The sequence below is a fragment of the Branchiostoma belcheri genome, unplaced genomic scaffold (genome assembly GCF_001625305.1).
Source record: "Branchiostoma belcheri isolate BF01 breed outbred unplaced genomic scaffold, Haploidv18h27 scaffold174, whole genome shotgun sequence".
NCBI lineage: Eukaryota > Metazoa > Chordata > Leptocardii > Amphioxiformes > Branchiostomatidae > Branchiostoma > Branchiostoma belcheri.
Window position 1 is genome coordinate 385,332 of NW_017803202.1, and position 27,738 is coordinate 413,069.

Genomic DNA, 27,738 nt, shown 5'->3' on the forward strand with positions numbered 1-27,738 from the left:
AATCAATTCCATTCTATGTCTCTTACTGTACAAATTTTGATTAAGATGATAAATTGATATATTTTGACTCAGAAAATACTTTTCCTAAGGCTTCGCCTAACGGGATAAATTCAGAGTGCAGTATGAGTAACGTTCCTATGGCGGTTGAACACGGTGTCCATAAAGCGCCGACTAGTGGCGAGTTGAGGTACTGCAATCACTGGCCTCCATCTAAAACTGCTGCATCTGACCATGACACGGTCTCAATTTAGCGCCGCCCAGTGGCAGTTGAAGGTACTGCAGCTACTTACCTTTCTCCACCATTACAATCATGCAGCTGTTCTTGCGGCTCGTTTTGCGGAGTTGTAGACCCCATCAGAAGAGTTCATTTGCGTGAAAATGTGACGCTAAACGGCGGGCTCACTCTTCTGGCCCCGTGGACCATATTTATGCCATTCTACTATCTGAAATCCCCATAAAAAGGCCTGTTGGAGGCTACGATTTGTGAAAGGTTTTTCAGTTTTTCGCACGCCGCTGGGATGCCTCAGACGAGGAAACATCTGCTCAGAGGGTGCCGCCTGCCTTCTTCATGCGTAGTTTGCAGAAGCCTTTTATTAGCTAAAGTCAGAGTCACGGCCTGGATGAAAGTGGGTGCAGTACCTTCAACCGCCACTCCTCACCTCACCGGTCCCATAGCAGTCTGTCCTGCCGTCGGCGCAACTAAACTATCCACAAGTTTAGTTGTGGACAGTTGCCGCCACTGGGCGGCGCTAAATTGAGACCGTGTCACGGTCAGATGCAGTCCGATTGTGACGGTGGGAGGTGTAGGCCAGTGGGTGCAGTACCTTCAACCGCCACTGGGCGGCGCTAAATTGAGACCGTGTCACGGTCAGATGCAGTCCGATTGTGACGGTGGGAGGTGTAGGCCAGTGGGTGCAGTACCTTCAACCGCCACTGGGCGGCGCTAAATTGAGACCGTGGCGCGGTCAGGTGCAGCCCGTTTATAACGATGGATGGAGACAAATGGAAGATATACAGTATAATACACTGAAGAGAATGCAGCGTGGCCATATAACAGGAGGCAAAAACTACTACTATGCTAATATGGACTATAAGCAAAAAGATAAGTGTTGTACAGTTATCTATGTTGTTGGATAATGACGCTAAAACAGAGTTATCTTGTGCTTCACAGTACGTGCGAAATACCGCGACATTATATACGTGTATCAGGCGCCACTTTTGGGTTATGTCAAAGGTTACAAAGTTCTTTAAGGCCAGGTGAGTCCGCGGAGGTGTGAGCTGTATTTGCACGTCTCTGATAGAATTAATCGATTCTGCTGCTTTTTTGTGAAAGGGAAGAGGCCCAGGTATGTAGGTGTGTATCTTGTTGTCCCGTTTATGTGGGTAGATTGAAAGTTCTGCGGTTCTGCAAAGTTTGTTGTGGATTTTTTTTTTTTTGGCTTGGATTGTTTATCTACTTCACCAGGGGAAACAAGTACGTTACAGAGGTTTGTGGTTGATCATATCGGAGTTTGCTGTTGGTCAACTGTTGTTGTTGTTGTTACTGTTTCTGTAGTGCCGGTTGCCGAGCTTGTCCAGGCGAACCCATGGCCAGATCTGACATCTTCCTGCTGCTGGGGGACCGGTGCAGAAGTTCGAGGGAATCGCAGACATTTTACTGTTGTACATATACAGGTATTTCTTGTGAATAGACTTTGTGAACATATCTGTGATTGTTTCTTATAGAAACCTGAATATGAGTACAGTATTGTGCAGTCATAAGAAAGACTGTAAAAGGGATGTAAAATTCCACAGTTTAGCAGTTAATACTTAAGCCTTGATTACGATCACCTGTGTTACAGATGCATATCAACATAATTTACCCAGATGGCCATTTTGGTGTCCGACCCACAAGTGAAAGATGCGGTCTGTGGAAGTGGTGTAACGTTAAAGGACTTAGACTATTAGTTGTTATAATGTTCGCAGCTTTTCCATATGGGCAAACTATTTGCTGTTTTTGTTTCCTTAAGTCAAGGAAACAACCGTTCATAACAAGTGTTGATGAACAAACTAAAGGAAGTCTCACTTACATACAAATTCTGCATATAGCTTTATTCTGGCTCTTTCACTTAAGTGTATATATATATATATATATTGTTGTAATTCTTGTATTACTTTCGAAACCCTGCTATGTAGTCATGACTTGCATGCGGCAAACATGTGAGCACCATGTATGTACATGTAAGGGGGCAGTCTTCATTTTAGGATTGATATTGTTCTTTTGGGTATTTTATTGTTCATGTTTGCCAAATTTGTGGCAGTGGTTAGAATGAATGTAAGAATGAAATTCATATTCTGTAGTATCACCCATTGTCTTCTCTTCCTGCCTATGTCTCATACTTCAAAGAAATAAAGAATACTTTTCCATGATCTGTCCCTGTGGTCTTGTTTGTGTACTAGCCCAACATTTAATATATTCGTTTTAATTACACTCACCTGTGGCACAGGTGTATATGAACATAATCTATCCAACTTAAGTCCCACGAACGAGAGATATCTGCTGTGGAAGTAGTGTAAAGATTTGCCGGGGTGTAGGTGGGGTTTGGGGTATAAAAGGCCGAAACAATATTAAACACGGTATTGAGGGGAGGGCTAGAGGGATCAGGGAAATTGTGGGGTAAAATGAACGTATAAATGAAGATTTCTCTTGATTTTTGTTATAAATATAATGCGACGTTGTGTTACGTGGCGTCATGCGGCACAGTCTGGTACGGCCAGATCTGGTACGGCCAGACCGGCCTTAAGGGCACCGCGGAGGGCCCTAGTTTTAGAGCCACTAACTTCCCAGACAGAGAAGTAGTGGACTCCTAAGCCACAGGACAGCTCAGCTCAGCCGTCCAAGGCTCGTAAATGGCAACCCACTTGGGTTAGCCATCTACTCCCAAAAGAGGGAGGCTGTTGTTCAATAGAGCAACATGACCACACGATGTCATGCCAAGGGGTCCGGAGTAGCTCAACTAACTTTTGTTTGTGGTCTGATCTTGTAGCCTTGTTTATCAAACCAAGCAAGAAAACGGTGTTCAACATCAGTATTTCAGTAACAGGAGCCACCCAACTACTAATGAACCGTGATCCATCCATGTTTTACTTTATTCATCGCTTTATTTCTCCTGTATTTTGCTGTTTTTTGTTAGCAGACCAAGCTTTCTGCGTAAATTATGATGATACACCCACACTTACCTATGCCCACCGGTTGATTTCAGGTGAGGAATTCGAGCTCATAAGCGATTCGCCTTATTTGGCTAGTAGTGTTGTCTTCATACTCCGTATCTTCAAGTGATCTTCAGCATTAAATAAAAACCAACATATTTCTTCAGCTCAGGCAGGACAATCTCTGTATGTTTAATCTTCAATTTGTATAACCCTTCCCCTATCATACCAATTAAAAATTGATATTTTAAATCTTGAACACATCATCTAACTCCTTGAACACACCAACTTCAAAAGCGGAGGTTCTATCATTATTGTACGACCTGTCACGTCTATGCCCTGAACATCTAACACGGGAAGCGCTGTTTATAAATATAACGTTAGGCCTTCGTGTGATAATCCATGTGAGCAAAAGTTACGATCTTCCCTCCTAACGTCTGCTTGGTTTTCATTCATATGGTAATGTCTTCGACAACGAAAAGTTCACTTCTGCAAAGGCTTAGACCAGTTCTGCAAGCGATCAGCTGATCGCAAAAACACATTATTACGTATAACTCAAGAATTAAGCGGAGTTGGGCGAAGGCCTTAAGCAGGAATATAATAGAGACCTGAAGAAATAAACTCTTAAAGCAGGAGCACCTAAAAATGTCAAAAGTTTCATTTTTCTAAAATTGAAAGAGCGGATACTCATCCCCTATCACACCCCCGTTTTCGGGTACCCGTTCCGAAAAGGGCCGTATCTCGCTAACGAAGCCTCGCTCATTCCCAGATTTGGCCAATTCGCGACTTGGGAAACGCGATGGGCTCTTATGGGGGTTTTATTTCTGGTCTTTCCAGCTCTAGTTCTTGGCGCTAAGATTCATACAAACTACCGAAATATCACGAATTTATTGGGACAGAACCGTTCTACTCTTATATCTGTTCATTTTGAGACAAACGTTCCTAGAACGGCAGGTACGAGCGGCTGAATACGGAGATTTTTCGGTCAATATTTCTGCCAATTCAGTGTTTACGACAGCATTGATCCTAAAAAACGCACCATTTCTACAAAATAAAAAACTAATTCCTCATGTACATCAATTAAAATACTCAACACTTCACTTCTTCACATTCAGGCTTCCTGAAATTCATCCCACATACAGCAAAAATGAACAGACTCAGAGAAATGAAATATCTTTCGTCAGACATTTAATATTTTTTTCTAACCTGCTCCACAAACATGATCAGAGAAAGTCTAGGGTAAGATTATTGTCTTTTGTCTACCATCTTACACAAATATGTAACTTTAAAAATAAAGTGACTTGGACCACAAGTGTACTAAGTCTTTATGAGTTTTAATATACATGTAATAGCAAAACATATGTCCCACAAAGTAAAAACAAACTACAGCCATATACAACACTAGGTTAGTTCATGTATGCATAAATAATAAATCTTTGTCAGCAAGGTGGAAACACATGGAATGAAAAAATGTCCAACATAACCTGTTTTTTATGGATATCAGAATGGTTGATCTGTCTCAAGTGTTACACCTCTTGCTAAATTGAGAAGTTAATTTCTCCATGATATCTTAGTAACTGTGACAGCCAGAGCCTCATCCAAAAATACACATTAGTTCATTTTCCAACTTTTCTATACTACATGTATTATTCCCCCAACACACCAACCCCCCGCCCTCCCCTCAATGCAAAGTGTTCTAACCTCTTTCTAATAAATTCTGCAGTGGTTTAGGGGTGTAAGGTAACTGGTCATAATAGTTTAAGTGTGTATAATGAAATCTAGTTTCTCACATTGCAACAAATGAACTATATACACATTAAATCTTAATGTACGATATGGCCACCTAAAATAGTCTTATAATGTAATATAACCTACTCATATGGTCCCACTGGCACCAAGTTCCTTCTAATTACTAGTTTTTAAATTGGGAAAGTTCCCATCTTAACTATGGCAACATTTCATATGGCATAAAAACAGTTATGGGTCAAGAGCTACAATGATTTTTATGGTATTTTGTACAATTTGTATCAACATGATTTTGGAGAAATGCCTACAGACTTGTTAGTATTGAATATCAGGATCCTAGGATGTTTCATTTTAAATATTTCATTTCCTTTTTCAAACAGCCTGCTTTTAATCTGACAGGCCAATCTTTATTTAGTCTCCCCAGACCGGCTCCCCTGATTGGCCACCTCTATCTCTAGCCCCCTCCTATTGGCTACTCTTGAGCCTCCTTGCCAGCGATCTTGTAGATGACGGACAGCTCTCCAGCATCGCCGCTGGCCTGGCTGTTTGTCAGGCGTAACTCGATCTCCTCATTACTCCCGTCCTCCGAAGTCTCACGCTCTGGAAATCAGAATAAAATCAGAGTCAATTTCTCAATGATGTAAACATGAGACAATCAGAGATGGCAGACGTCACCCCCTCCCCATACAGCCTTTAATTCACAAAAAAATGCTGATGCTTTATACACCTTACTCCTCACACACACACACACACACAAACTCAGGCACACACAAATGGACACACAGTCACAGACACAGACAAACTCTGAGGCAGGCACACACACACACTCACACACACACACACACACATACACACTCATTCACACATACATCTATACATACATACACACACACACATATACATACATATACTCACACACACACACACACACACACTCACACACACTCATACACACACATGCACGCGCACACACACACACACACACACACACACAGACACACACACAGACACACATACCCAGTTGTATGTTGGAGGACTGCTGCCCCTCCAGACCTTTCCTCTTGTGGCTCGGTGCGTACAGACAGATCACACTGAACACGTAGACGTTCCACATCCCGTACACGCCTGTCAGGAACGCGCTGTTGATCTCCACCGTGTGCTCCTCCCCCCACTTCCAGTGGCCCTCGTTAACCTGTGAACAAATGAGCAGAAACAAAAGTTACATGTATAATCTAAATACTCAGAACAAGGCTCATTAGAGCCTTTGGCTCATTACAGCCTTTGGAAGGTTTTGTTTTATGCAGTCTTGACTATTCACGTTTGAACTGGGAACAATACTGAGGAAGCTTGTTCCATACGATAACAATATTCTAAAACAACTCTCGGACCACACCAATTTAAATTTCTTGGTTAACGGATTTTTCTAGAAAAATAATGGAGCAGGCGGGAAAAAATTAGAAATAAAAAGAGGCTAAGGCATCCTATTATGGCCCAAAATGGTACAATAGGAGCCATGAAGTCAACACACTAGGCTGGTTCAAAATTTAAACAATGAATTTTGAACAAAAAATGAAGCGGGCGAATCCGTTAACCAAGAAATTAAAGTGGTGTGCCCTTAGCAAAATATTATCTTTAGAGACATACAGCTATCAGATATCACAAGTGAGAGACTTGCACCAAATCTCTTATGTTTTATAATATCTAAAATCCAGACATCAAGCAAAAGGGTGTTCTACTTGCTTGACAAAGATAACTATGAAGAGATAACAAGATTTCTGTCCAAGACAACCCTCTTATATTATGAGGCTAGGTTCTCTCAGTAAAGCAAACCTAAGGTTATTCCAAGAATACTTTTGGTTTCTGACATCAGAGTGCAGGACTCAAAATACCCACCTGAAACCTGCAGTTATTAAGGAAAAAATTAGGATTACAAGACAAAAATATACACTAGATGCAGCTTTGCTGCCAGAAAAATCAGAATGGTATAAATAATAATATGATGAATTAAATGTTAGCTGTATAAAAAAGTATGTTGAGCCCTGATATAGCAGTTTATAGTGTATCGGGAACAACTCATTATGTTCACATGGCTGGCAGAGTTAACTACCACAGGTATCACCTGTGGACATGTATAACACAATAGGCACTGTGTCTGTCCAACTCAACGTCCTTACTTAACCTCAGGTAGTCCAACCACCTCGCTCAGTTGAAGGACAGACTGAAAGACACAGTTAAGACAGACTCCCCGAGACTTTAAGGAGTTTGCAGACTGAAGACAACTTTCTTCCATACTGAGGTGAGTCAATCAACTTCTCCTCTACGCCCTGCTTGATCAGGGTATTTTTGAGCCATTAAACAAGTAAAGTCGTTGGAAAGATTGTCGGATCAAAAATGTTTAGTTCATGCGTCACAACAAAATGGCGACGAGGAAATGTCAAACAGGGAAAATGTCTGAAGGCAGTGGCTAATTGGTTGACACAAAGTCAAACACCTTCTAGAATTATCTTTTATTTCTAAGTTAAAGATCCAAAGAACTTTCTGTCTAGGATGTCTACATGTACCTCTTCTTGACACTCATACAAGCTGAAAGAGATTTCATAATTTTAGATATACTTGTGTCAACATAACAAGGAGGATTATACACACTATCAGCTACAGGAGAATAATGAGATACTGAAATCCTAACTGATTCAGAAATGTTTCTTAATTTCCCCCAAACTTTTCAGCCTTCTTACTGACTCAGAGGTGTTCCCAGATATCTTATACACCACTGAAATGTTTCTTAATTTTCCAAACACTGTGGCCTGTTTACTGAGGTGTTTTCAGATATTATCTGATATAAACCACAAACTAGTTAAATATGATTCTTTGAACTACAGATGGCCGAACACTTTATTTACCAAGATAACGGCATCTTGGGAGTTGTAATGGGTTTTCTGACAAATGGACAAAATTTTGACTGGTACCAACATGTTGGGGTGCCCAAATATTCAGTACAGGGTGTCCAGAAGACATACATTTACATGGAGTATGTGGGTAGAATAATCAATTTTTTGGTTGATTTTGCAATTTTTTGAAGCAGCAAATCTGAGAACCAACAAATTAAATTGGTGTGGCCTAATATAAGGGGGTTGTCTGTGGTGGTGTGATGACATTGTGGCACAACACTGCAAACATAAAACCACTGCAAATATTTTTTTTACACAGACGAAAACCAGTGGAATGTTTTGACATTTTGAACCAGTGAAAATAACCAATGTATTGATCCTATTGGGATGGTGAATTTTTCCAGACTTGAGGCTAGGTTCCCTCAGTAAGCAAACTTTAAGGTTATTCCCAGAATAACTTTGGTTTCTGACATTGGAGTGCAGGGCTCAAAACACCCACCTGAAACCTGCAGTTATTAAGGAAAAATTTAGGATGGCAAGACATGAAAAAATACAGACTAGTTGGAGTTTTGCAAACTGACAAATTTAAACTCATGTATTTATTATAAATTACATGTTAGCTGAATAGCACAGTAGAAAAAGTATTTTGATCCCTGATAGTTTAGAGTGTAGCACGAACAACTCATTATGTTCACACGGTTACATTGTAACTACCTGTGGGCATGTATGACACAATAGGCACTGTGTCTGTCCAACTCAACGTCCTTACTTAACCTCAGGTAGTCCAACCACCTCACTCAGTTGAAGGACACACAGAAAGACACAGTTAAGACAGACTCGGGGACTTTAAGGAGTTGGCAGACCTGTAAGACAACTTCCTGCCATATTGAGGTGAGTCAATCAACTTCTTCTCTCTGTCCCTACTTCATCAGGATGTATTTTGGGGACATAACAAGTAAAATCGTTGAAAAGATTGTCAGATCAAATGTTTATGTATTACTAAGAAAATGATGATGATGATGATGAAGAAAATGGTGACGAGAAAATGTCAGAAGGCACTTTGTTGACACAGTCAGCCACATTCTGACCAATTCTTTGAAGTTCAAACTTTATTTTTTAAGGAACTTTCTAAAATTTCCATTTCTTCTGATGATACTCCTAAAAGCATAAAGGAGATTTCACGGTGTCAAATATACTTGTGCCAACATGACAAGGAGGAAACAAATACCACATTATACACACTATTAGCTACAGGAGAATTATTATATGCTGATTAAAAATACTACTGAAATGTTTCTGAATTTCTCCCAAACTTTTTCACCTTCTTACTGAGGTTTTCTTAGCCATCTTAAACAAACCACCAATCGTGTACTTTATGATTCTGTGAACTACTGACGGCCTTATACACATTTTTAATGTTATATTTTTGCAGGCACCATTACGGTCCTTGTCTTCGGCCACTGAAAAATCTGGGCCCTCAGCGGCAGTCCTACATGTAAATTCTTCAAAGACTGAAGAAGACTGAAGACTGAAGAAGGTTAGTTGAAATTGAAAATCCTCAGCCTCATGACGTTCATTTCTTGGTTGTAGGATATTTGTACATAAAAATCAAGTGGAAAATTTAAGTGCTGGCAGAAAAACTTATTCTGGCTATTTTATTCAACCCTGAAACTGTGCAAGGTACAGATTTCCCCTCAAACTCTGTTTTCATGCTGTTTGTCCAGTTAAGCATTACCTTTTTTGCCTCAGGGGAGGGGCATTTTACAGGTTTATGACTGCTGAGTATTGCTAAGAAGGCAGGGCTGTCAACAGATATTTTTATGCAAATTTACCTTGTCCTGTATTAGAGTATGCTAGCCCGGTTTGGGGAGGCCTGCCCAAACGCCTCTCAGATATGCTTGAAAGTGTGCAAAAGAGATGCTGTAGGATCATTGGCATCCCAGTTGCCTGGCAAGTTCTTTGTCCATAAAGCGAGATCAGGTCACTTTGCATAGAATTCAGAACATCGTGAAGGATGCTGATAGTCCTCTGCTGGATTTTGTATCCACTCCGACACAATGTAATTACAACCTGCGCAGAGGTAAACCTGTCACTGTCTCAACTATGACTCAACATCTACTAAAACGAAAAGACACGAACAGTACTAGTCTTTTGTACCCCGTGCACTGAAGCTATTGTCTAAGACCTGATCTTTGTATATAAAGTGGTTTTATGATGTTATTCTTCTCTGGTAATACTGATTTTAGAATGTTTAGCTGTTGTACTCATTGATGTGATATCTTTTTCTGATGTATTCTATTGCTAATGATGCAGATATATGTAGAATTGATCCCAGATGGGGGGAGCAGCTGTCCCCCATCTGAATCAACGCAGGGGTTGGTGGGGGAAGATCGTTGGATATCTAACACAAAAGGTCCACTGCAGCAACATAGGGACCGCCCATGAAACCGGTTTTTGAACTTGACCTTGGCCTCTACAATGGTGGCTTGCCTACCAAAAATCATGAACATCTATTTAAATATACTAATGAGTTATTCTGCTCACAAGCCACAAACACGAATTTAAAGGTTTACTGCAGTGACGTCCGGACCCCCCACAAAGCAGAACTTGCACTTGATTTTGGCCTCAACAACGGTAATCTGCCTGTCAAAAATCATGGACGTCGAATCATGCCTTCAAGAGTTATTCCGCTAAATCCGCAGTCACCCACAATATGGCGGGACGATTCCATAGTATTTCTGACGAAGACAATAATTCACGAAATAATAAAATAAGACTGTATTTTTATGATTATAGGCATTCAAGCTGTGGTGGAGAGTGATTATGCAGTTCAGGACCTAGTTTGCAGAAAATGTGATAATACAGGTCTTGTAAGTTGTTACAATTGAAGGGCAGCACAGACACAGTACTGCAAAATTCAAGGGGATTTAATATTCATTAAGGGGGTGGGGGTGTAGGTGGTGCACAATGTATGTGGTGGTGTGATGACATTGTGGCACACTGCAAACATAAAACTGTGAACTGAAACTACTAGTATTTCCTGAATAAAACACTGACGAAAATGAGAATGTTTCAAAATTTGGGGTCAGAGAAAGTTGGTTCAGGCCAGTAAAGGCCACATACTGACTGATCCCATTGGGATATTCACAGTTAATGTATCACTTTTTTCCAAATCTGCCAACACAGCTGAACTTTCATGTTGCATCTCATCTCTGTTGTACAGGCGACACTTCAGCATGTCCAACAAAGGGAGGAGGATGCTGGTTCTTCTGCTGATCATCCTGAAGGAAGCTGGCCCGACCGCAGCCTGCAGCAGCAGCTGTTCATCATGGTGTTACTGCAACAACAGAGGCCTCACCAGTGTTCCTCAGTACCTGCCTACAGACATCAATCGGCTTGAGTTGTACAGCAATGCCATCAGAACCTTACGCCAGTCTGATTTCTCAAGGTATAGGAACTTGACAAAATTAAATCTTCAATACAATCAGATCTCCATGATCCATAACAACACATTCCAAGACTTAACCAGCCTAACTTACCTGAACCTTCGTGGTAATCGTTTAACCAATCTAACAGCCGGCATGTTTGTGGGACTTGGAAATCTGTGGGACTTGTGGCTTTCCAATTACCAGTTCACTAGTCTGCCAGCTAACATATTTGCAGGATTTGGTTATCTACAGAACTTGTATCTTCATGATAACCAGTTCAGTAGTCTGCCAGCTCATTTTTTTGAGGAACTTGGTTATCTACAGGGCTTGTATCTTCATGATAATCGGTTAACAAGTTTGCCAGCTGACATATTTGAGGGCCTTGGTAATTTAGAGAGGCTTCGCCTTGACAGAAATAACATCCACAGTATTGAGGCAGGAACCTTCAATCACACTACAAAGCTACTTCATCTAGAGCTTGAGTACAACAACATCAGCACCATCACGGCTGACATATTTGTGGGACTTGGTAATCTGCAGAACTTACATCTTTACAAGAACAAGTTAACTAGTCTGACAGCTGGCATGTTTATGGGACTTGGTAATCTGCAGTGGTTGTCTCTTAACTATAACCAGTTAACTAGTCTGTCAGCTGACATATTTGTGGGACTTGGTAATCTGCAGCGCTTGTATCTTTACAATAACGAATTAACTAGCCTGCCAGCTGACATATTTGAGGGACTTGGAAATCTGCATAACTTGCTTCTTAGCAATAACCAGTTAACTAGTCTGCCAGCTGGCATATTTGAGGGACTTGGAAATTTGCAGACCTTGACTCTTTCCTCTAACCAGTTAACTAGTCTGTCAGCTGACATATTTGTGGAACTTGGTAATTTAGGGAGGCTTAAACTTGACAGCAATGACATCCACTATATCGAGGCAGGCACCTTCAATGGCACAACAAAGCTACGTCATCTAGAGCTTCAGCACAACAACATCAGCACCATCACAGCCGACACATTTGGAAACCTACTTCAGCTTCAAACACTGAAACTTTCTCATAACAACATCAGCACTTTCCCTGTAGAGGCCTTATCAAATTTACAGATTTCAGCACTGTCAGAGCTTACATTAGATAATAACCAATTAGAGACCCTACCAGTCATGGCATATGACATACTGACCTCCATTTCTGATGTAAACATTGACAACAACCCCTGGCAGTGTGACTGTAGGATAGCTCCCTTTAAGCAGAGGATGAACGGGTCTTACCCATTTGAAGACCAGATCAGATGTGCCGGACCTGCTAACCTTCAAGGGCAACTCTTACGGGATGTAACGTTAAATCCTGAAGACCCGATCTGTGAAGAGACGACACCAGTCTACTCCACTTCTAGCGCTAAACACATCATTGACTCTACTGACCCTCCTTTTGCTTCGACTGTGACATTAACACTTAGTCTAACTGAGAGCAATACTGGCCCTGGTAGTGGTGGCATTGTGCTCTCTGTGCCCTTGCTTGCTTCTTTGGGAGTTATTCTTGGACTATCCATTATTTGCATTATCGGCTTTGCAGTATGGTGCATGTATAAGAGGAGGCAAAGGGATCCTCCTCAGCAAGGCTTTAGCAACACAAATCCCACAGGCACATCCAGTGGTCATGACCAGATAAGTCTGAATAAAGTTACAACAAATGCAGATTCTGAAATAAACAGTCAGTCTAGAACACCACATCTCAATAGACAAGACAGCCAGCATATCTATAACCTCCCAACAGATGAGGACCCTGACACAGCCGAGTACAACACCATAGACGATATTGATCAGTCAGAAAGTCCACACCAAGATGCAGGTAACAGCCTGAGTGTTGACAGCTTTGGTTATCTGAATTTGACCCCTTCCCTTCCCCCTAAAAATCAGACTGGCCACCAGACTGCTGCCCAGGTTGAATCAGCAGATGCAGCTGCTCGAACAATGGTTAGTCCGTCAAAAACATCACAGCCAGGCCCAGGGCAAATTCAGCATGTCGGCAGCTTTAACGATGGTTATGAGGTTCCATCTCCCTCCCTGTACCCTGGAGAAGGTCCACAGTCCCACAAATATGTGAACAGCCACATGGCAGCAGCTGCTAAAGGTGCTGCAGCTGGTCCACAGGATGTGGTGTATAGCTATGAGAATGATTAATAAGACATAGAATCTACAAATGAAGCTCTACAGGTCATAGTGTATGAGAATGATGAAGAGTTAGTTGATAACCAATCACAGACAGCAGCTGCCCCTGGTGCTGACAGCCCTCACCACTATGAACCCCTGAGGAACCCCAGCAGTCAGCAGCAGCACACATACCAGTGGTCGAAATACTTTTTTTCAGTGCTCTGCAATATTGCAGAAGAGTCAAAATTTTGTTCTGCAATTTGGAAATACTTTCTGCAAATACACAAGCCTCCATACTACAATCTTGCAGGTTTACAAGCATGAACTATTGATTGATATGCAAATTAGTGAAAACAAATTTTTGGAAGTCCAAAAAGAAACAAAAGATAGACAAGTCAAGACAAGCTTGATGCAAATTAGTGAAGAAGCTCCTTTTGTTTCAAAACAGGAGCTTAAGTGTTGTCTGTCCTTGGGGCCAAGAGCGCCAAATCCCAAGTGCCAATTTTTCCTGCTGCAAAATTGCAGATTGTATAAATTTTTCTTCTGCAATCTTGAAAATCTATCTGCAGATTGCAGACTGCAGACAGGTATTTCGAACACTGCAAACACATCCCTGCTGCCTCGTGGTTTACAATGCCAGTAGATTGATTGATAGATTTAACAACAAATAGCAGTTGCTTTGAAGAATTACTCTCTAAAAACAATGGTTGGCCCTGAGTAGAGTCTTGGGTGCCATCCTACTTGTATGCCGGGGCTCCCATACTCACTCCCTAAAAACCCTAGAGTCCTGACACCTATGGCCAGAAAAACATTAACCAGATTGCAGGTTTGACTTTTGAGTAAATTTGTGGATGAAGAGGTTTTAGTGCTTGTATGTAAATCTGTAACATACTAGACACATCTACAGTAAGGTGCACTGATATAGTTACCACACAATGTAGACATACTAGTAGGTAGTAGAGATAGAAAGGATTTAAAGAAAGGGCCACAAAAAGATGACCTGGGCTCAGAGAAAAGTAGTATATTGAGGATTTTGTGGAGACCTAATATATATTATATAGTTATGGTACTAAGTAACTTTATGGTTGAAGGTTTAAGTCTACTCTATACATGTAAAACTGATAAATATGCATCCTCTTTTTGTAAATCAAATACACTGTATATCTTTTATCATATGTATATCAACAAAAGCAAAAATGTTATAAACTGTGGTGCGCAATTAAGAAATATCCTGTATATTATAGCTTTCTCATACACCAAATATTAAGCTGGCAGGACTTGGTTAATTACTATGATACATTTTAATACATTGTATACAGTTCACTGTTAAAGGTATACTTTACTGGAATCAAATTCTAGTTACAATTGGACTGTAACATTGTACATATAGTTTCAAATGAAATTGTTAACTTCAATAGCTTTTGAATTAGTGATCTAACTTGTATACTTACAATATATACACTGTACTATGTCTTATGTTATTACTTATGTTATATGCAGCACCAAATGTAGACATAGGAAGTAGGGACAGAAAGGTTTTAAAAGGGCCACAAAAATAGTACCTGGTCTCAAGGAAAGGTGTTACAAGGACAGACATAATGTAGGATCTTTGACCTGTAGGAACTAAACTGATATATGAAAGATTGTGTGGAATCGTACTAAACATTATATATTATATATATATAGTTAATATGATGATAGAGACATCATTTATGCGAAAACAGAACTAGAACCTGGAAGCCTGGCCAACGGTTATAGTCTACTGTATGAAACTGACCAACATTTTACTTCAAAATGGATCCTTTTCTTGTAAATCAAATATATCTCTGACTGTGGGAATTAATCGGAAATATTCTGTGATTTTTATAGCTTTCAGTAAACTTAACACCACATGTTGGGGTGATAGCAAGTTTAATCAATTACGGTGTATACTGTTTAATGCATTGTATTTATTAGAATTCACTGTTAAAGGATGTACTGTGCTGAAAGTTAAATCTAGTTACAGTGTGAAATTGTAGGAATAGTTTTACATGACATTCCTTCAATAGCTTTTGAATTAGTGAGTTAAATTGCATACAATCATGTACTTACCATATATACTTATATATATATATACACATGGAAAACATATCTAAAACATAAGTTACATATAATTGTATAAAAAAAACTAGTAGTCATATAGGGACTAGTAGAGAGAGAGAAGACGCTGGAAGAGGGTAGAACTGACAGTAGGCAGGGACTTCAAATGTACCTTACATTAGGCAGGGATTTCAAAATGTACTATAGGTGAGGAAGGGAATAAAATGGAGGTGTTTCACTCCAGTGTTTGTGGTCTTCCTGAGTTGGGGGGAGAGATCGTAGGCTGTATCCTACCAGACACTGTGGTTTCATACTGTAAAATGCAGAAGCTTTTGTGGTGGTTTTTCATGGTGACCTCTCACTGTGAAATCTTAACACAGTGTTTAATAGTTCTTGAACCTTAATAGTTCTACTGTGCTGCAAAATTGTATCAAATGCAGACTTAAAACTCATGAAACTCACGAAAATTTTCCTCCTGCCGTGAAAGAAAACCCCTTTGTGTTCTTACGGTATTTGTTCTTGTTTGGTCAATGCTGCATACTTTGTAACTAGGATACAAACTAAGTCCGCAAGTACACACTGTTCCTACCTGGCTGATGATGAAGAAGATGACAGTCGTGGCAGCACACAGGAGAGTGAACAGCATCAGGAACTTGAACCGGTAGATCAGACCCTGAAAAACAACACAAAACACCTTACTGTAAAACGTGTGACTGTAAAACAAAGGTGCACAACATTAGGGCTTGCTGCCAGTGCTAGGGATTCGAACTCAGAACCCTTAGATTCCAAGTCAGAGACCATATCCACAACACCACCCTACCTCCTTTTGAGATATATCTTTGAGTCGAGTTTTAAAATAAATGCCTTTCCAACATTAAGGGCACAACACCAAAGCCTGCTAGGGATTCGAACCCTGAACCTTTAGGTTCTGAGTCAACAATCCTAACCACAACACCACCTTACCACTTATTAAGACCTTTTGACAAACAAAGCTAGGTACTAATTTCCATCCGAGTTGAATGGGGAAATAGCTGTTAAGTGTCTTTCCCAAGGCTTTAACATGGGGGCCTGTTGAACTTAGGGATTGGAACCCATAACCCTTAGATTCTGAGTCAACAACCCTAACCACAACACTACCTTCAGCCTTCTGCAACAGAAACGTAATGTTCACCTCATAGTGCAGGCGCCTGGATTCAGACATGGTGGGGAGCGAAGCCCGTTTGGTTCTAAGTCAACAACCCTAACCACAACACCACCCTCTGCATTAGATACTAGTACATGTATGTATCGTTCACCTATACCAAGTGCACAACATTCGGGCTGCTGCCAGTGCTAGGGATTCGAACCCATAACCCTTAGATTCTGAGTCAACAACCCTAACCACAACTGCTTACACCACCCTCTGCATCAAATATGTATCGTTCACCTATACCAAGTGCACAACATTAGGGCTGCTGCCAGTGCTAGGGATTCGAACCCATAACCCTTAGATTCTGAGACAGAGACCATATCCACAACACCACCCTACCTCCTTTTGAGATATATCTTTGAGTCCAGTTTTAAAATAAATGCCTTTCCCAAGTTAAGGGCACAACAGCGAGGCCTGCTAGGGATTCGAACCCTGAACCCTTAGACTAGACTCTATCAACAACACCACCTTTTACAACAGAAACATAACGCTCACCTCATAGTGCAGACGCCTGGCGTCAGACATGGTGGGGAGGGAAGCCCGTTTGCCGCTGATGTTACGGAAGACTTTGAACACCATGAAGCACAGGAAGAAGAAGTAGACGCTGGCACAGACGCCCGCCAGGATGATGAAGGCCAAGGCCAAGTTCTTCCCCGTCTCCGTCACCCAGATGCTGTAGAACGGGTTCGTCAGCTGCACACCCCTGTGAACAGAATGGAACAGCCGTCAGACACATCTTTCATCTTGTGGTATTGGGTGAGACCACTAAAGTTGGGGGTACAGTTAATTATCCCTGTATCTGAGTTGGTTTGGATTCTTTTTCTGTCATCCAGATGATGTAAAATGGTTTGGTAAGCTGAACACCCCTGTGAACAGAATCGTACTGCCGTCAGACACATCTTTCATGTTGTGGTATTGGGTGAGACCACTGAAGTTTAGGGGTGCTGTTAATTATCTCTGTATCTGAGTTTCTGTCAACCAGGTGATGTAAAATGGTTTGGTAAGCTGCACACCCCTGGGAACAGAATGGTATAGCCGTCAGACACATCTTACATATTGTGGTATTGGGTAAGACCACTAAAGTTGGGGGTACTGTACAGTATCTCTGTATCTGAGCTGGCTAGGTTTCATTCTTTGTCAACAAAATGATGTAGAATGGATTGATCAGCTGCACACCCCTATAAACTGAATGGCACAGCTCTTAAGCAGAACTTAGAGAACAGAGTAAGGGTGGAATCAATTATGTTTGGGAGAGCCATTTGATCTTACGTCACCAAACGATAGTGGCCAGTATTGGTCGTGGTTTTAGGGCAATAGGAATGTTTAATGTAAGAATCACATTCCTTGGGCCTGATTCCTATTCATAGCTTCATGTGGTCTGGCAGGACAACATCAAGGACTGGACGTCCCTCACTGTCCCACAACTCCTGACACCAGCCCAAGACAGGAAGACCTGGCTACACCTTTGCTGGAAGGTCTGCCTTGTCCCCCCGACGACCAGTGTCAGTCATAGGACTAGGTAGGTAGGTAGGCAGGTTTCCTTTTTGTAAACAATATCTCTCTCTCTGAATATGAAGAATAAAAAGGTGAAAAATCCACTGACCTCTCACACATGTCGAAGATGAACATACAGAGGAGGTACAGACCTACATACCCACCTCTCACACATGTCGAAGATGAACATACAGAGGCAGCCGAAGGTGATGGCTCCCACCTGGCGCCAGTACACGGACAGGCGGTTCCTCTCTGACTGGTCCTGGGGTGGGAAACAAGATGGCGTTTAACAAGAAAGGTAACCTTTCGCAACGCAACATACATATCATGTTTACCTTCACATGGCCTAGCCTAACAAACTACTGCTTATTACTCAAACATATTCATACCTAAGGTGACCAGCCCCTCCAACTCTGCCGCTTGCTACATAATGTAACCAAATACCACAGGGTATCTGCTACAGTGCCAGTTACCATGGTGACAGCTGTCTGGTCCAGGTCATTGACTCACTGACGGGGTTAAAATACGGTCGAGATGACCCACTGAAGAAAATGGTTGCAGTAGACCAGTAGACACTGTAGATATAGTACTTAATAGTTATAGAGGGCTAAGAAAACAATGTTTCTGGTTAAAATCCTCATAAATTACAATTGGAAGGCAGTTTCTTTTTTTTTTCATTTTTGGCCGGTAATCCAACAAATACAGTTAACAATGTAAAACTGATATACCCAGTACACGAACCAGTGCAGGTTAGGAGCAGACAGACATCAGAAATACAGTACCTACACAGCTCCAATTTTACTTGCACTAACCTGGATATGCAGGTTGCATTTCGAGCCCTACATATGTTGTTATCTACAAACCTACCATAAGATGCTCCCCAGTGAAGATGATCCAGAAGGACAGCAGCATGCAGTAGAAGATGCCCTGTCGTATATCACTTAGCAACAGCATCCACGGAACATCCACTGCAATGGTGATCAGCTCAAGGGGTACTGGAGTGGGAAGAGTGACAAGAACAATATCACATTAGAAACCATTCTTTCCACATAGACTGAGGGAAAAGGGGCTTGTCATAAAGCGTAATTTTCTCACACTCAGAAAAAAAAAGAAAGGTGTGCTCCATTTACCATCATGACAATTCTTTGTAAATGTTAGATCTACTATGTTGCATAAAGGTGATCTAGAAATTAGAAACAAGACACAAAAATGTTATAACTTGCTGAAGAGGTTGCAGTTATCATACTTACAGTTAATGAAAGCCATGGACAACCCCAGTGCAAAGATGGTTCTGGAATAGAAATAACAAAATGTGAACCAACCAAAAAGTCTGGTACAGAATTTTAGGACCTGGCTTTTCCAGTGTGTACAATGATACCATAAGTGTTTCACGACAACATCTTGTTATCAAACAGATCATTTTGAATTGATGAACTAGTGGCTTCCACAACTGAACCAATCAGGTTGCAGCTTTACCCTGGATTTTTTTCACAGCATAGGGGTTAGGTATTGAAGGGCAACTTTTGCAGCGCAAAAATATGACTACCAAGTCCCAAATATATGACTACAGTTGGGGATCTGGAATTCTTCCCGAAAAATTTTAGAACTCATAACCCCCTGAGACACTATTTCTTACTTATTGAGGGACAGATTTTGTGCAGGTAAGGTTTTCCCTTTGCTATAGCTTCAATCTAAAGTTATATTTGGTTAAAAGACAGCATAGGGGTCCAAATCAGAGCACAGGGGGTCCAAATCAGAGCATAGGGCGTCAATCACAGCATAGGGGGCCCCAACACTCAGAGGGCCTGGCGAGAAAAATTGGCTTACTTCTCCAGCAGCACAGGTTTGCGGTTGAGCTTGGTAACCCTCTTCCAATACCAGACTAGCATGTAGCAATCAATTTTAACTCATTCCTATCACAACTTCCTATTGGCTGGAAACATGCCATCATTCACCATTGAACCAATGAGCTTGCAGCTTACTTCTCCAGCAGGACAGGTTTGCGGTTGAGTTCCAATACCAGACTAGCATATACCTATCAGATTTCAGCTAATTCCTATCACAAATTCCTACTGGCTGAAAACATGCACCCTTCTACCAATGAACCAACGGCGTTGTCTCTTACTTCTCCAGCAGCACAGGTTTGCGGTTGAGCTGAGTAACCCTTCTCCAGTACCAGACTAGATTTCAGCTCATTCCTATCACAAATTCCTATTGGCTGCAAACATGCACCATTCCACCACTGAACCAATCAGCTTGCAGCTTACTTCTCTAGCAGCAAAGGTTTGCAGTTCAGTTGAGCAACCCTTTTCCAATACTGGACTAGCATGTACCAATCAGATTTCAACTCATTCCTATCACAAATTCTTATTGGCTGGAAACAGTCACCCTTCCACCAATAAACCAATCAGGTTGGCTCTTACTATCATGAAAGTTCATCTGTGTTGGTAGTTACATGTTTAAAGTTAAAAGTTTTGGTCCAACACAAAATATTCTCTCACCTAGAGCTTTCGACCAGTCACTTTGGTCTTCTTGAGAGGGGTGAAGGAAGCCATATACATCAGGGCACATTACCCTTCATTGAACCGCGACTGGGGCCGACATCGTCTACCTTTGACCCAGTGTTGACGTCACACTTCAAAGAAGCCACGTGACAAGCCTTACTGGGTCAGTCTACTGAGGAAGACTGGTGACGAGTGACTGGTCGAAAGTTCTAGGTGAGAGAATTTTTTTGTGTTGGATCAAAAGGTTTAAACTTTAAACAGGTTGGCTCTTACTTCTCCAGCAGGACAGGTTTGCGGTTGAGCTGAGTAACTCTTCTCCAGTACCAGACTAGGATGATGATGATGGTTGGGGTAAGAGTCGTCTTGACGGACAGCCACACTTTCGTGAAACCTCCGTTCTGGTGAATCCCCTGCAAAAAAAGGATTGAAGTTACATACATGAATTGAAATGAAACTAATCATCAATACATCTTAATGATCAGATGACATAACTTTGCAGTCTCATGTCAAATTTGAGGTCTTCAAGAGATATCATCCAATTTAAAGCAACTTTGTTTGTCCTTAGAATACTTACAGAGATGGATTCCTTTCCTTTACCTCCCAAATGTTGCAAAACTGGTGCAATAGCTCAATTGGTAGAGTGCTCAACCGTCGGGTCATATTTAAAAATGGTACATACTGCTTTCTCTGCTTATCACTCAGCATTTGAGAAAGAGTATGGGAAGATCAACAGACACCACTACCAGTGGACTATCCCCCTGCTGTTGTAGTGAATACACAACTGTGTGGCCCAAGGGCTACGGAAATGGATATGGGTGCCACCTTTATGCTCTGCAATAGAGTGGAACAGGACCTTTTTTTAACCCCTAGTAACAACTAGTCACTTACTATGAGGTTGACATCCTTGATATCTCCGATGTTGAGGTTGATGTTCTGCTTCTCTCTGACCGGAAGTCTCACGTTGATGAGGTAGTACTTGTGATAACAGCTCCCGAGCTCAAACAGTGGAATCATGTCACAGTCGTAGTAACGGCCCTCGTTATCTGCCGTCTGCAGAAAAAAACGAAAAAAAATTACTTGGTTAAGGAAAGTTGGCCTTCTCTGCCTAATCTTTGATAAACTTTGAGACTTTAATCAAAACCTAACCCCTGCATACTCTGTGAAAAAAGGTGAAATTCTGCAAAGCATCGAGCACTGGTAAAAACTGACCCTCCCCAGGGCTCTAACCAGCTTGAATTTTTTTATCCTTCAGGCCAGGTTCATCATTGGATTTGGCAAGGGGAGCGCTCGCAATCTTTGGGGTGTCTGGGGGCATGCTCCCCCGGGAATGTTTGGATTTTCAAGCCTTCGAAAATACAATTTCCCATTCATCAAAATCATTTTGTCTGTCAGGGTTGATGGAATGGCTGAAAAAAATTCTGACACACGCCGCAAAGTTCCAGTAATTGACAGAAAGACTGGTGCTGGCTAGAGCCCTGACCCCCTGGATGAGTCAAAGACTACATGTAAAACTAAGACCTGTACCTTTGTGTGGCTGAAGTTACAGACCAGTTTCCTCTCCTCAGTAGACCTGGCGATGGGCGTCCACTCTGCAAACTTGTCATCACGATACGCCAGGCCAGCTTCCATGGTAACCACCGCATTTTCAGCTGCATAAACAAACAAACAAACAAACATGTCATCTTTTGTTTTGAAAATCTGAATAGGAACTGCAAACTACTTAACAATCTAAGGATCAGAGGTCATGACCTGCTCACCTGTGGGGGTTGTGCACAATTTGAACTCTTGCAGTTTTGCTCATCTACAGGGATGTGTTAGTTGAACTCTTGCAGGATTTTAAAAAAGTTTAAAGTTATAATGCAGGTTAAAGTTCGTGCCCTCTCACCTATACAGGTCATGCAGTGTGAACTACTTATAGATCAAAGTTCATGACCTGCTCAGCTACAGAATTGCATGGTTTGAACCCCTGAAAATCAATTTGACCTACCGGGGTTGTGCAATTCACGAGTTGCACATTCCCAGGATCCTTTGCGCCCAGGGTAGGTCACGTGGGCGTCAGGGTAGGGAAAGATCTCGGTAAACCACGTGACTCATCCTCGGCTCTGGTCGGAAGAAGGTGCCCTAAGCGATATCTGGCCGATAGTAGGCTGGGAGCATTCACATTTTCACGTAGTGTGTTGAATCAACCCTATCCTATCCCATACCGATAGTCATGGAGCAAAAATTCGATGCCGCTTTGCCGTACGAACGCCGTGAAAAACTACGTACCTCCCGCCGCCGGCAGTGGTGTCAGCCATTTTTGAAATTTCCGAGCGCTCGCGAACACTTCCGACTTCTTCCGACCAGAGCCGAGGATGAGTCACGTGGTTTACCGCGACCTTTCCCTACCCTGTGCGCCCACGTGACCTACCCTGGGCGCAAAGGATCCTGGGAATGTGCAACTCGTGAATTAACTCCTGCAGGATCAGAGGTCATGACCTACAGGTCAAAGTTGAAAGTTGTGCAGTTTGAACTACTGCAGGTTCAAAGTTCATGGCCTGCAGGTTAAAGTTCATGTCCTCTCACTACCTGGGTTGTGTTGTTGGAACTCCTGCAGGTTCAAAGTTCATGACCTACAGGTTTACAGGTTAAAGTTGAAAGTTCGTGCCCTCTTACCTACGGGGTTGTGCAGTTTGAAGGCGACGTCGAGCTCCATGATCATGAGGAGGAACTGGAACCAGCGCACCATCTCGCGGTTCGGCAGCGGGATGTGGGCGGCGAACACGATGTCGTTCGCAGAAACCTGCTTCGCTGTTGCCTCGTCAAAATCTGCAACCTTCTCACACACCTGGAGTAGATAGACGTTGCAGATTTAAACTTATTATTATACACTTTCAGGTATGGAAGTACATGTATTGTTTTCAGGGGATATGTACAACAGTACCTTATGTATATAACCCAACACAAATACCTCTAGGTGGACCCACAGTCCAAACTTAGCTGAACCCACAGTCCAAACTTAGCTGCAGAGTCCAATTTTGAGAGCACAAAAGTACATGTACACCCATTATTCTGAGCCCTGAAAATTCAGACTAGTAGCCAGCCTGATGGAAAAGCAAAAAGTAAAATTGTGGATCCAAATAAAGTCAAAGTCAAACCAGCATGAGTGAAACTTGTCCTTACCTGGTCCTTTGGTCCCCACGGGACGAACCATTTTGACTTGTGGTGTCCGCGATCCACACATTTGGAGGCAATGTACCGGATAGGACTAGTTGGGCTAGGAGCTGGGGGAAGAAAAGAGATAATTTTAAGGAATAGAACAAAATATAATAGCTTTATTGCAAGTGCTCAAAGGCTAATTGCAAACAGACATTGCCAAGAATTGACAATGAGTACAGAATGTATCGAGGAATGGCATAAAACCATGCTACGTTCTAATCTAACTTTCTAACTTTATTTTTAATTTATTTAACTTAGGTACACATTAAACTACTATATGTTAAACTATTATAGACTACATCTAGGAAGTCACTTTAAGAAAGCGTGTGACCTCTTACTCTCCAGGCAGAGGTTGGTGGGGAAGATTCTTACCTTTCTATATATGCCCATTTTTTTCTATCACTAACCCCACACACAAAAAAACAGGCAATATTATATACTATAGAAAGGCAACAACCTTTCCCACCAACCTCTGCTTGGAGAATAGTGACCTCCCACATGAAACAAGGCAGTTTAGTTTGCTCCTGAGAACTTATTACCTTCGCCAAGAAGGTTATGTTTTCAGGGGCGTTCGTGTATGTGTGTGTGTGTGTGTGTGTCTGTCAACAGCATAACTCTAGAAAGCTTAGATGGATTATCTTGATATTTGGTACGTGGGTAGGTCTTGATGAGACCTCAAAATGATTAGATTTTGGGGCCCCTAGCGGCTTGTTATGGTACTGCAGCTGAACTTCCGGTTTTGATATCTCATGATCTAGACATGCTATGGTGATGAAATTTGCATGGTAGGTAGCTCTCGTGCTGGGGAAGAAGTGACGTGAGTTTGGGCCCCCTAGCGGCTTGCTTTGGAACTGCAGGGATATATTCTTGAAATTATTCGAAAGGGGATAACTCAAGAACCGTTTGACGGATCGTCGTGATTTTTGGTATGTAGGTAGCTTACGTGATGTTTAATATAATTATGTGACAATTATGCAAATATGGATGTAATTTACATAATTTATGGGGAAATTCTATAAATCAGCTGCATTCCATGATAGGACAATTGAAGCTTGTGACAATGGTAATTGACAACGAGAGAAACACAGGAAGATATTGATTATGTTAATAATGACTTAATTTGCATAATTAATGAGAAAGTTTTATAATTATGTAATGATAACTGCCTGGAATTTCATACTTGTGGTATTTGAAGGTTTAGTTGAGGTGAACATCATTAAACATAATTTATTTTAATCAGGACCTCATTTGCATAATTTATTAGGAAATGCTAGAATGCATTGTTTGTTAATATAAGACTGTTTTTCTGGTTGAGATTATGATAAAATGATATAATTCATGAAAATTAGGTTCCTATTTCTTAAATCAGGGGGGAATAATCTAATCTATAATTTGTCAGTCATAAAGATTAACATCATTTGGCGAAGGTATGAGATCGGGGAACTCTAGTTCAATTTTCATTTATGAGCTCGTCAATTTTATGACACATAATGTTTGTGAACAGCTATTAAAAACAACATTACAAGATTTATCTATTATTACATAAACATATCAACTTCTTTCGTTGTGCATCTCTCGTTGAATGTTTAAAACACATTTCCATTTCAGTTTAGCTCCTAACAGCACGGTGGTCCTGAAAAATGGCTTAATAACAACTTATTGTACATTAACAAACATAAACTAATGGGGAAAAAAGGGTGTTGACAGATTCAATATCCTACCACTGTTTTCTATACAAAGGACGACATGTTTACTACAGTATGGCTGGCGCCAACGTTGCTTTTTCTAAACAACTAATGCAGGTCTGGCACGTTGAAACTAATGTAAGTACTTCTGTAACTGACGTGTCCTATTCAATTCTTGCAGTTGGCAGAAAGACTGAATGTGGAAAAGGATTCATCTTTGTTGTAAAAAGTGGGACTTGTTGTTGTTGTTGTTTCGGGTTATGACAATGACTGGCTCACGTTGTTTGAAAAAACACCGCAGGCACAATGAGGAAAAGAAAACTTTGCGGTGGGACTAAGTGGTTCAACATGAGGGACTTAGGAAAGGAGGCAAAGCACAACGTTTGGAACAAAGGCAGCAGGTGGCCGTCAAAACAACTGTCAAGAAAAGGGGCTCCAAAAACACGCAAGGCAGGACATTCTGCCGGGTGTTTTGAAAGAGCGAGTGGAAATAACTTTCACACATCTTTTGTAGCATGTTGTGCTACATCCGGTTGTTCCATTTGTATTCCTGAGCTTTGCTCTGAAAAGGGGGACGAGAATAGAATCATCAGGGGTCTTTCTAAACTGGGTTAGCAGGGCTCGAAATGCCACCTGCTGTGACCTGCATTTGTTGGTTTAAGTGCAGGTAAAATTGGAGCTGTGCATGGTATTACGTCTACCTGCACATAACCTGTACTGGTTCATGTACGTTACTGGGTTTATATAATATTTAATAATAATAACTTTATTGTGCAACACTGGAACAGTGTACAGAGTATGGCATCTACTAACTTTAATACAATGTGGTTGTCTGTGGATTTTTATTTTCTTAATCTGCATTGACTTTTACATAGATGTCTATATAAAAGAAATAATGGCAATGCTTTCTTAACAGTGCAGGTGTGCAGAAAAAAAGCATTTTGAGCCCTCACAGGTTACTAAATTTCTCTGTATTCCCTTTTGTACTAAATAGCTTATACTTGTATATTTTATGAGACAGAAACCAACAGACAGTTTTGCAGAAGTACAGTACAAGCTGCATACGGCAAGACTGTAAGGTTTGATCCACTCAAAAATCTGTGCTTAAATAAATGAATTGACAATAACATTTCCTGAACAGATGATCACCAGCACACCTCGTATTTTTCTAGCCCCAGCAGACCTTGTTTTTCCTGCCATGCCTCAGTGGGGGCAATTAGTACTTCTGCAACACAAACTCTAACAGCTAATTAAGGTTTAAGGCCCTGGGGACAGGAAGGAAGGAAATGAACAAGATTTCTCCTCAGCTGCCAAGCTATAGAAAGTCCTAATAGAGAGCTAAAGCATTTTAGTTGAAATGTTGTTTCCCTCTGATTCGAATCAATGATTACAAAAAAATATTCCTAGTACCAACTCAGAGAGAAAAATTCAAAAGTGTTTCACTGTCAGACCACAGTCAACAAACCTTCAAAACCTTCCTATAATTCATCTCCAAGCAGATGTAGGATTCAGCTTGGTGTCAGTGTTTTACGAATTTCAAATGTTTTTATGTGTTTTACCCATGTTTTTGGTGTGTTTTTGTACATCTCTTGAGTGCTACTGTAGTACCTTTTTTCTACTCCTCAGCCTTCTATAGCATATATAGGGTAGTCTCAGTATTTAAGGCTTGATCTCAACTGTCAACATTAGAAGAAGAGTTAGAAATTTGAACTACATGTACTAGTTACTATTATAAAGTATTAAAAAGACTCACACAATACACTAAGACTGAGACAGATTCTATTATGACTTGGCTACTGAACCTACACATTACCCCAACACAAATGGAACTGGTACTTGTGACATGGTACATGTACTTAATCTCCAAGCAGATGTTTCGGTGGCTGCAAAACAGTATCAAATTGGCCAGACAGTATCAAATTGGCCAGACAGTATCAAATTGGCCAGACAGTGGCGTGTTTGATACTGTCTGGCCAATTTGATACTGTTTTGCAGCCACGGAAAACATCTGCTTGGAGATTACATGTTCTAAGGTCCTGGGTGGTACAAATGTGTTTTGTACACAGCAGATTTACATGACAAGAGATCCTTTAGTAGCAGGTACATTCTTGTGGAATTCCACCCTACACTTAGGAGAGGACCTTTTAATGTGGACAAAATGTGAAAGATTTTGCAAAGGTGGAA

The 27,738-nt window shown here is 41.2% G+C and overlaps 1 protein-coding gene across 1 annotated transcript in view; it reads right to left on the reverse strand.

The window, feature by feature from the left end:
* Positions 1 to 4,360: 4,360 nt before the first annotated feature.
* Positions 4,361 to 27,738, reverse strand: part of LOC109467031 (protein wntless homolog) — a 26,526-nt gene continuing 3,148 nt past the window's right edge. The window contains exons 2-13 of the mRNA XM_019764926.1: positions 23,834 to 23,934; positions 23,327 to 23,498; positions 22,196 to 22,320; positions 21,560 to 21,721; positions 20,945 to 21,081; positions 19,418 to 19,458; positions 19,035 to 19,162; positions 18,332 to 18,429; positions 17,169 to 17,376; positions 16,074 to 16,157; positions 5,953 to 6,127; positions 4,361 to 5,535 (exon numbers count right to left, since the gene is read on the reverse strand). Of these exons, the coding sequence (XP_019620485.1) occupies positions 5,408 to 5,535; positions 5,953 to 6,127; positions 16,074 to 16,157; positions 17,169 to 17,376; positions 18,332 to 18,429; positions 19,035 to 19,162; positions 19,418 to 19,458; positions 20,945 to 21,081; positions 21,560 to 21,721; positions 22,196 to 22,320; positions 23,327 to 23,498; positions 23,834 to 23,934 (1,559 nt within the window). The 3' untranslated portion in view covers positions 4,361 to 5,407. The remainder of the gene's footprint in view (positions 5,536 to 5,952; positions 6,128 to 16,073; positions 16,158 to 17,168; positions 17,377 to 18,331; positions 18,430 to 19,034; positions 19,163 to 19,417; positions 19,459 to 20,944; positions 21,082 to 21,559; positions 21,722 to 22,195; positions 22,321 to 23,326; positions 23,499 to 23,833; positions 23,935 to 27,738) is intronic.